Source organism: Abramis brama, assembly GCF_963993115.1.
Source record: "Abramis brama genome assembly, chromosome: 4".
Lineage (NCBI taxonomy): Eukaryota > Metazoa > Chordata > Actinopteri > Cypriniformes > Leuciscidae > Abramis > Abramis brama.
This window is the reverse complement of record NC_139966.1, coordinates 56,428,408-56,439,335: the sequence shown is the minus strand read 5'-3', so window position 1 is coordinate 56,439,335 and position 10,928 is coordinate 56,428,408. Positions and strand designations below refer to the sequence as shown.

Here is a 10,928-nt window from a genome sequence, read left to right as displayed (position 1 = left end):
ACAAAAGACTGGGTCATCTGACCAATCAGAGCAGAGTAGATCAATCACAACAGACTGGGCCATCTGACCAATCAGAGCAGAGTAGATCAATCACAAAAGACTGGGTCATCTGACCAATCAGAGCAGAGTAGATCAATCACAACAGACTGGGCCATCTGACCAATCAGAGTAGAGTAAAGCAGTCACATCCTTAAGAAAACACTTGTGAGTGTTGTATATGTGCATGTACATTATCAGAACTAAATTTGAGTTTAGCAGTCTTATGAAAAGCTAAAGTGATGCGATTAGGGGATGCAGCTCTTCTCAGACAGGCTTCAGTTGTAAGAAAGCCTCATCAATATTCATTATGAGAAGCCGTCGCCCATTTAATATCAGTGGGAAAGAAAAGCTGCAGAACATGTGGAAGTTTGATGGCAATCTTGAGTATCTTTGACGTGCCGGTGAGGATCGCTCAGGAATACACTTCAAACTGGGCGACAGCAGCGGATCCTAAATTCACCGTACGCCTCCTGAACCGCCACTAATTATGTGTGCGACACACACACTCAAGGAGAAATAGAGCCGAGAGAGACGGCGCACCAGCTTACGTTTCAGTTCAGGTCCGCTTATCATGATGCCCTTTCACATAAAAGTTGATGCTAATGTCATGCTAAGTTCTTATCTAAAATAAGTAGATGTTTGCAGAAGCCAAAACCTTTAAGTTACTTGCATTAAAATAAATGCTTATTATTGCAGTAGCCTATTTATTTTAGCTAAATATGTATTTATTATAAATTATTATATATTGGTGCTGTCAAATCATTTAATCATGATTAATTACATCTAACAAAAGTTTGTAAATATATATAGGCTATGTGTGATATATATGCGCACACACACACGTGTGTGTGTGTGTGTGTGTGTGTGTGTGTGTAATCAACTAATACTAAATTATTAATATCTGAACTAATTCAAATGTAATAGTAAGTTAATGATACTAAAATAACACTGGCAAGTATCACTAATTCTTGCACTATTGTTGAGGGTGAGGTGTGCTTTTGCTTTTCTAAATGATTATATTTATTATAATCCACTCTAAACATCTTAGGAACTGCATAGCAACACCCTGGAAACACCCTAGCTTTTGCACACGAAAAATGTAAACATGAACTACTTTCATTAATAACTTAGCTGATAAAATGCTTTATCCATAAATAACGGAAGAGCAACCAGCACCAGACGGATCCCTAGTCTTCTAGACACCAGCGCTAATCTGTTTTAAGCTCTTTGGACAGACTGGATTACTAATTGGCTGGATTTATAGCCGGTTAAGAGACGAGGGAGCCACTATAAGGTCGTTCAGTGTCTGGACACATGGTTCAGTGTAAAGATGAGATCAGATGAGGGTCATCTATGAGGAGATCACTGATCGAGCTGTGTAGAAGACATGACGACAACATCTCACACTCGTATCTGAAGACTGACCTGAGAGAGACACTCTGAACGGTAAGAGCCGCTATGTTTGGGTTAGCACAGTCAGCATGAGTTCAGCACATTATTCAAACCTGTGAAAATGTGAAGCTAAAGTGCTGTGAATAAGTGCTTCTGAATGTACGGTTAAAAAAAAAATAACACTAATGTATAAGTGCTGTCAAATCAATTAATCTATCGCATCTAACATAAAAGTTTGTAAATAATAAGTGTGCATATATCGATTTTTTTTTTTTACAAACATTTATGTTGGGTGTGCAATTAATCACAGCAGTAATTGTAATGCCATGACTGTGTTTTTGTACTTGTATCATGTAATCTGTAAACAAAAATGTATTTTGTTTTTAAATGTGATATATAAATAAAGTTGATATTTACCCCACAAAATAAACTAAGCTAGATTAAAATCTTACACGTGAAGATATTTATGTAGGCTAATGTTCGAAATTGACAGATCATACTTTACTTTCAATGTTAATTTCTTTAAATGTTAAGTTTTACCCCCATGAAATCCTGAAGTTTGTTTTATTTTACTATTTTTATAATATTTATTATTATTATTTTATTTTATATTAACAAATATTTTATTTATTAACACAATTTATTATTTTATTTTAATATTTATTTAATTATTATCCATTTATATAGTTAATTTTATGATTTTAATGGCAAAATATTTTATTTACAAATGAAAATTCTCAAAATGTACCTCATTTATGAACAAAGGAACAACAGATGTTTACAATGTATGTTTACGAACAGATTTGATACTGAATGCATCATAGTTTTTTCCCAATATTTTTTTATTATGATGTTTAATAACATCTTCAGGCAAAAAACAATGTTTATTTATATTTATTTATTGTTAACGATCAATGTAGTATTAATAAAAAACATAATGCATACTTAACCCTTTCACGCATAGTGGTCACTACAGTGGACAGCTATTAAAAATGCATTTTCTTGAATTTGCACGGGTTTTTATGGCAAAGTTGCACATCAGCCTCTTCATTGAACCCTTGTGCATCATCCTATAAATTGCAATCAAGTGGCAAGCCTTTGTGTTTCGATTTTTTCCCCCTCCAAACCAAGATGGCCAAGGGTCAGTCAGACATGCCAAGTTGCTCCGGAATATCCACCCATTCCTTCTATCCTAGGAGACTCTTGTAGGTAAAAAAAATATTGCAGCATCAAGCAATATCTAATGAGTCATATCACAGTAAAATTTTCCAAGTTTTGATTTTAGATTGAGAGAAAACTCTGATTAATCACATGTCCACTGTAGTGGACGTCATGCATCAACTGCTATATTTCAGCTACAATTCATAATTATAATGTGAATATTGTTTTTGAAATTTAAAACTTAAAAACTTAATCTGCAGTGACTTTTTTTACTGTAAATAAATGTACTTGTATTATTAGAAAGTAATTTTCATTGACATCGAAAAAAGTCATGTGATTACATATGTATGACACTTGTAATGCATTACTTTATTTGTTAGATCAAAAAGTAATCTGATTTCATAATGCATGTTATTGTATTTGTTTTTTTACTCATAACATCAAAAAGTAATCTGATTACGTAATGCATGTTACTTGTAATGTGTTTCTTTACTCATAACATCAAAAAGTAATCTGATTACATAATGCATGTTACTTGTAATGCGTTTCCTTACTCATAACATCAAAAAGTAATCTGATTATGTAATATGCGTTATTGTAATGTGTTTCTTTACTCATAATATCACAAAGTAATCTGATTACGTAATGCATGTTACTTGTAATGCGTTTCTTTACTCGTTACATAAAAAAGTAATCTGATTAGGTAATGCACATTACTTGTAGTTAATTACTTGTTAGATCAAAAAGTAATCTGATTAGGTAATGCATGTTACTTGTAACACATTACTTTACTTGAAACATCAAAAAAGTAATCTGAATGCGTTATGCATGTTACTTGTAATGCGTTACCCTCAACACTGATCATTTCAGATGAGATTGAAAAAACGTATCGCTAGGTTTTCTCAGAGGAGGGCTATGATAGAAATGTGCATGTCCATCTTGAACATAATCAGAATTATCAGCTAATAAGGGTAAATCTCCATATACTCTGGTGCACTGGAGGGAGCATCTGAGTGGTTTCCACAGTTGTACCTTGACAGACTGTAGAAAAATCTGATGGAATCACGTCCTCATGTTCTGATATCAAAGATACGTGAAGTGCAACTTGTATGAAGCTGTATGAAGCCTTTGCAATATTTTGCATTTATATTTTTTGTATATATTTTATAGTTTTCACATGATTTGATATAATTGTATTGATTAGTTCGTTAAATTCACATACTTTATGTGTTTGATTATTGTCTTATATTAAATCTAGTATATCTTAAGTTTAAACCAAATGCATGCTGTCCACTCAAGTGGACATCTGAAGATCTCTTTGAAAAATTTGTAAAAAAATAAAATAAAAATTAATTCTTGTTTTTCATGCCCTAAGAGCAATAAAAACACATAGGAAAAAAATCCTGACTGAGGATATCATAATTCATGCATGAAAGGGTTAAACTCTACGTTCTAAATTTTTATTTTACAGTTTGATGTTTTTTTTTATTTTCTAAAAATAATAATAATATTAAAAACGTTTTCATAAGTTACTACAACAAATAGGCTACAACTTTAAACTTTGCGTGGATTTTTATAATATTCAACGAACACAAAACAAAAACAAAGAATGTAATTCGAATACTAAATAAACGAATCGCGTCATCGCGTCATGTGATTGGTCCGCGCGTAAACCCCGCCCCCTCAGAGGCTCTCTCGCTTCTCCCGCCTGCGCCCTGGACACCGTTGCTAAGGAATCCCGAGTTTCCGAGCTCGAGCGCTTCTCAGTGCTCAGACATGGCGGCGGACCTGAACCCGGACTGGCTGTCGTGCCTGCCTTCCTCATGGAGTTACGGCGTGACCCGGGACGGACGCGTGTTCTTTATCAAGTAAATATCCGCGGGGTGGAAAGTTGGGGCTCGTTTCGTCTCGAATGCCTCTCGTCGGTTGTTTAATTTTCACCTTCTCTCCCCCTTTTTTCCTCACCCAACAGTGAAGAAGCGAAGAGCACAACCTGGCTGCATCCAGTCACGGGAGAAGCCGTCATTACAGGGCACAGAAAAACTCCAGGTAAGAGGCGTTTAACTGCGTTTATCAGTGGGGAAAATCAGTGCGTGAGAATAGCGCGGAGAAATGCAATCAATGCAGCTGCAGAACCGCAGCTGTGGCAGAACGCGACGCGCACAATGTCAGCGCGTTCGCGTCGCGTTGCATGCATGCAGTACACCTGAACGCGCGGTATTTGACAACTCGCATTTGCTTATTTACATATCCGAAGGGTTGCATGGTCATTTCCCCCCCCGCGAGGTCCGTTTGATTGACAGCTGTCATTTATATAGCACTCGTTAGATCATTTGACAGCATGCATACTATTATTTTGAAACTTCCATACGCCTGAAATCCGTAATACTTGATTTATGAAAGCATTAACAGTTTCTTTGTCACAGTGCAAGGTGAATGATCCACAGTGACATGTTGAGCTGCAACACAGATGCATTAGGAGCACAGCAATGCTTGTGGGCAGATCTGCAGATCATTGAGAGATGTGCTGCCCGCTGCAGCCACTCACTCTTGAAAGATGCTTTTTGCATGCAAAACTCATAGTCCTCATGTGTCTCCTTTTCAGATTTACCCACCGGATGGGAGGAAGGATATACGTTCGAAGGAGCCCGTTGCTTTATCAAGTGAGTTGGAGGTTCAAGCTCCTGGCGGAAGGAGGATATTTCGCTCTCTCTTGCTTGTTTGACAGCAGCCGTGATTTCAGATCGCCGCCCCCTCACACACACAAACACACACACATACCATATCGTTTTCATAAATGCTTTTGCTCGCACACTGAAGGCATACACAAGCTCTTTCCCACCCTGTTTGAGAAAAAAAAAAGAAGTAATTACCGTGAGGGTGACGGAGTGAAGGAGGGCTTGACAGGCCCGTGTGATTCAATGCTCTGTTGGTGGAACAGGCTCAACTTGTTGGTTTTCCACCCAGTGAATCATATTAACCCTTGTTTGTTCAGCTCTTGTCTACTGCATGTTTAGGACAAAAACTGTTGCGCCCTTCATGTGGTTTTCATGCACTGTTTTTCGTTTAGCCGGTCGTGGTGTGTTTGATTGGATGCGTGTCTTGGCTGGAGAGGAGCTGATCGATATGTTATTTTTAGACCGTAATGGGCTGTTTTGAATTAGTAGTGAATGTGGCTTTTTCAAGACTATTTTAATCAGTGAATGTGTTAAAAATGAGCCTGGTTGTTTATTGGTGTTATATTTGGCTATTTTGAGATTATTCACATCAATGATTTGCTTAGTATCAGATTAATACCCTTTGCTTGTGCCGTTTTTTTGTGTTTTTTAAGGAAAATAGCAAGTGTTAATTTCAGAGTTTTTTGTTTACACTTCATTTGCGGCCATGACATTTTAATATGCAAATATGCATCGATATGTAATATTTAAATATGCATTAAAATGCATTGGTTGTTGGAAGAGTTACTGATATTATTTTCTTCGTCATCGGTGCTTTAATATGACCAAACAGTATTATTAGAGCAGCATTATCAGTAGCATATCATGCACATTTATTTATGGTGAAAAAAATGGTGCATCTGAATAGGGTTTTACTTTATCGCTAAATTGAACTTGCATCTGAACGGTTTACATTGCATGTGAGAAGATCTTTAAGCAAAGCCCGTCTTTGGCGGTCTGGAATGAATAGATGACTATAGATGTACAGCTGTGAACAATTTTTTTTTTTTTAGCAAGGACATTATTTTCACCACTATGGTCTATTGAACTTGCTTCCTACTTCATGTAAAATTTGTATGCATGGTGTGCTTTGTAGTTTTGTTCCCAACCCAGTCCAGGGCTGAGCTTTTCAAGGCAGTTGGAGGCTGATTTAACAAAAGGATTTGAGCTGAAACTCACGAGATGCATCTCATCATGTCAGGATTGACAACCTAACCCTTTCTGGACCTTTCCTGCTCCACTGAGGCATGAGGACGCTGCATCACTGTCTGCTTTACTTAGGCCAACTCGCCTGGGACACGCCATACCCTCCGATGATCCAGCTGCAATCTCAACGCCGGACAAATCTGAGGACTGAGTCATGTGCGTCGTCTTTTGCTTGAATGCACCTTTTTTTTCTTTCTCTCTGTGGATTACCGTGAGCGCACAGACTCCCTGGACCCCTTTACTGCTGCGCTGACGATACCTGGAGGCCCAAAACTGTTGCTCACGCACTTGAAATGCGCCTGTGGATCTTCATACTGATCTAAGACCTGCAATGGGAGAAACTCTGACCCAGTGAGGAACTTGCTCATGTTACTGCAGCGGCAAATGGCGGATGGCCAGAGATTAAGAGTGATATGGGGTCATTCATTATACTGGCACAAAGTCGCCAAGGGATTTCGAGAAGGAGCGACGCTCAGAAGCAGCAAGTGGCTTGTGGTATTTGATCCATTGGCTCAAGTCTGTCAGAATTCCTTAAAAAGCACTGCAGTGTGCGAGGATGCTTTTTCTGTGTCACCCAGGAATAGCACGGCTAGCCAGAGGACGCTGGGACGCCATGCAGAGAATTCGTAACTCTTTTTATTCCCAAAAGAGCGCAAACGTGAGCGCCTACGTTTTTCCAATGCACATTTTTTTTTCCCTGCAAGGAATTAATACATTCTTTGAGAAAAACTAACCATTGCATTTCCAAGATGCATCGTAAGCCAAGTATCTTTAAAACCATTGGCTTTGTAGAAAGCTGTTAACTCTGTAATATTTAAATGTATGCATAAAATATACTTGTGTACATATAAATATATTGTATATAATATATGTTATTATTATAAACTGCCCGGCCAACAAAAAGTCACTTTTGGATTTAAATAATGTAGGCTAACTACTCTTTTAATATATATATTTATTGAACATTTTCCAACTTTAACAGAAAGAACAACAAAAATTCCAACCACAATTAAAAACAAAACAAAAACAAAAACAGCATAAATAATACCAAGCACATTTAACCTAGGTCACCTAAAGAGTTAAAAATAAAATAAAAAGGTACATTACAATTTCAAAAGTAGGCTAACTACTTAAGATTCTATTAATGGATCATTGATGCTGTGATTATTGTGTTTTTTAGCATGTTATATGTTTGGCAACAGTTCTTCTAATTGAAGGAGTGTGTAGCTTTTCATTTCTTAAACAACCATGTAGGAAGACACATCATGGCCATATTCCAGGATGATAAAGCCAAGATTCATCAGGCTCAAATTGTGAAAGATTGTTTGGGAGGGAGCATGAAGAATCATTTTCACACATGAATTGGCACCTCTGAGTCCAGACCTTATACAAGATCTTGACCAAAAATCGATGCACCTCTTGATGGAAATAAATGTTGTGATGTGATTTCCATCAAGAGGTGCATCAGTATTTGGTCAAGATCTTGTTTTGATAATGCAAGGGTCCAGCACTCTGTAAAGTCTCCTCCAGCACATCCCAAAGACTTTCAATGAATTTGTGAAAATTTTATATGTGAAAATTATATGAATATGGCCATGATGTGTCTTCCTACATGGTTGTTTTAGAAATGAAAAGCCACACACTCCATCAAATAGGGTTAGAAGAATATAACATGCTAGAAACATCATAATCACTGCAATAATCCAATCATAGACTCTTAAAGGGATTTTTCACAGCTGGAAAGATGATTGTGTATTTAAATTGGGTCATTTATGTAGTAGAAATGTGAAGTTATTTTAGAAGTTGGTGCCTTCTAGACTGAGAAAAGCCAGAAAATGTATTTTTGGCTCATGTGGATGAAAGACTACAACTCCCAGAATGCACTTGCTTCGCTGTCCTACAAGGCCACTCCCAAGCCACGCCTCCCGGTTACAGAGGGCAGTGTTGGGAGAAATGATACAACTAGGCTACTAGTCGACTCGAAACTGAAAAGACGGCGTTTTATGGTGAGATCCCCCTATAGGCGGGTTGAAGACATGCGGGACGAGCTCCTCCTACTGGCTGGAGTCTCTCGCCTCTGGACTGAAAAGCCTCTGATGAGCTAAATGATGATTTTTGCGTCATCTGAGGTTTTTTTCCAGACACACAATACAGAAATCTCTCGTCTCAGGGGGACATGAGGGAGGGAAGCACGGTCACTCGAAAATGGTCTGGCAGTGTATATAGCTGGTGAAATTTTTAATGAAGTTGAAATCATACCGACTACAGAAGCTTAAATCATCCTGAACAGTTTTTGCATTTTCACTAAAAATACATTTTTCTATGGACGCAGTAAATGGGATATTTACTCCTGGAGCTCTACTATTGAACCCTTTGTCTTTCTCCAATGGTCTTCGAAAAGGACGATGAGGAACAGAGGCGAATAATCGAGGTGTTGAAGGAGATGACCTGTGATCTACACCTGGAGCGGCGTGCGAAGCAAAGGTTGCGCTGGCCGCTGAAAGGCTGTTCTTGTTGTGTCGCTGGCTAAAGACCGATCTCTTTTGGCTTTTGCTTGGCAGCTGTTGCAGCGTCTTGGGAATGCTGCAAAATAAACAGCTCATGAACACACTCATGTTGGTCATTAGTTTCCGCCTACTGCCTAACAGGCCACAGATTGGGCAACAGTACAAGAGGAGGAGGATGAGCTCCCTCACTCCCCGTGTCTTGCTCATGCCTTGTGTTGCAAATTAAAGGGGGAATGCATTGAAATAACATGCACTCCAAAGAGCATTAGAGGTTAGTCGGAGCGGCAGTGCATCTGACTGAATGGAGTAACCTTTTTGTGATGTTATTTAAGTGTACTTGTTTTAGAGGTGCAATCTGACTTTTTTTTTTCTGGGGCATTTCTGACTGGAGTGGGAAATAAATGGAGCGATGTGGTGAGATGTAACGAGGGAAAAGTTGCAAAGGTCACTTATTCAACTGTGGCGTGCTCTTTATGAAGGTGTGTGTGTGTTGTGTAGATGTTAGATGGGTCATAGCAACACTGACTTGACCAGTGACGTGAGTTCTGGTTGGGAATGTCTGCTTGTTTGATCAGTGGTAGACGAAAGTGATTTTAATCATTCAGTTTAGTGAACATTAGTTGACGTTTAACCTTTTCAAAATGTAAGTTTAGAATTTTCAACCTGATTTTTAGAATATCCACATTTACATTGGATATGCGTCAAGCTTGAAACAGTCCCAATAGTGCAATAGTTGGATTCCAGAAGTAAAAACTTCTTTGGGAAATTGATTTTCTAACTTATAAACCTTCAAAGTCAGGCCTACTGTGAGTTACGAGGTTGTTAATCGATAGTTTTTGCTTCTGTTGAAGCCGTCAGCCCGCATTATTTCAACTTGCAGCAGAACAGCAGAATTCATGGTGAAGAACTACATTTCCCATGATGCTGTGCAGAAAATTCCACCAATCAGAAAGTCGAAATCAATCTTGTTGGCTCCGCCCACTCCCATAAAGCACTGCATACGACGTAATCGAGTTGGCCTCCCTACGCTTTCAAAATACTTAAATATTTGAATATAAGCATATTTTGTTGTATACTAAATATATTGTTTTTATATATAATATTTAATATATATAACGTTTTTAAATGAGTAGTTTTAATTTGATTGTGCTTATGATGGTTTACGCTTTTGTTGAAACGCCACCAGCCTGCATTATTTAAACTTATTTGCAAAATAATCATGTTTAACTACAGAATTCCTGGCGAGAGACTACATTACCCATGATTCTGCAAAGAAATCTCTACCAATCTGGGAATCAAAGCAAGCTAATTAAAGCTAATCAAAGCAGTCTTCATACTTAAGTGTGTGTGTGAGTGTGAGTGTATAAATAATCCCTATAAGGGAAAATTAATAGGAAATATTCTTCCAAGGTCACTGAAAATGTGGACAGGTGCCATAAACCAGTTACAATACAAGGTTTCTCTCAGATTAACTAGTTAAATTGTCATTTAGCAATCCGACTAACTGTAGTGAACTGGGTGTGTTTGGAAAGGAAGGCAAATGAAAACACACATTAGTCCACTGCAGGTGTTTCCACATCGGCTGCCTGAAACTGTCATCTGTCCTTCAGATGCTGTTGAATGAAATGCTCCTCACTTATTAAGCTGTGTGTGTGTGTGTGTTTGACTCGCTGTCGCTGTGTGTGAGCGTTTCCTCATTTCCAGAGCAGCAGTAACGCGAGATGCTGTGGTTTTAGGACAGTTAAGTGGGTCGATGGATGGGTGGAGTGAGTCCACAGTGATGAAAAGCTTCCTAATGCTTCCTATGACTGTTGAATCATGTGAGGCCCACTTCCCTCACTCTCTCTCTCTCTCTCTCTTTCAGTCGCTCTCTCGGGTTCACTCGCTCCGAGAGCCATGGGGCAAG

At 38.3% G+C, this 10,928-nt stretch overlaps 1 protein-coding gene across 37 annotated transcripts in view; it reads left to right on the top strand.

Annotated features, from left to right (window-relative positions):
* The first annotated feature begins 1,305 nt into the window (after positions 1-1,305).
* Positions 1,306-10,928, top strand: part of plekha5 (pleckstrin homology domain containing, family A member 5) — a 158,669-nt gene continuing 149,046 nt past the window's right edge. For 34 of the 37 annotated variants that reach the window (XM_084111224.1, XM_084111220.1, XM_084111219.1 and 31 more), the window contains exons 1-3: positions 4,284-4,460; positions 4,565-4,641; positions 5,198-5,255. In XM_084111224.1, the coding sequence (XP_083967350.1) occupies positions 4,369-4,460; positions 4,565-4,641; positions 5,198-5,255 (227 nt within the window). In that variant the 5' untranslated portion in view covers positions 4,284-4,368. Of the gene's footprint in view, positions 1,486-4,283; positions 4,461-4,564; positions 4,642-5,197; positions 5,256-10,928 lie in introns of those variants that run through there. The other 3 variants (XM_084111230.1, XM_084111229.1, XM_084111228.1) reach the window with 2 other exon arrangements.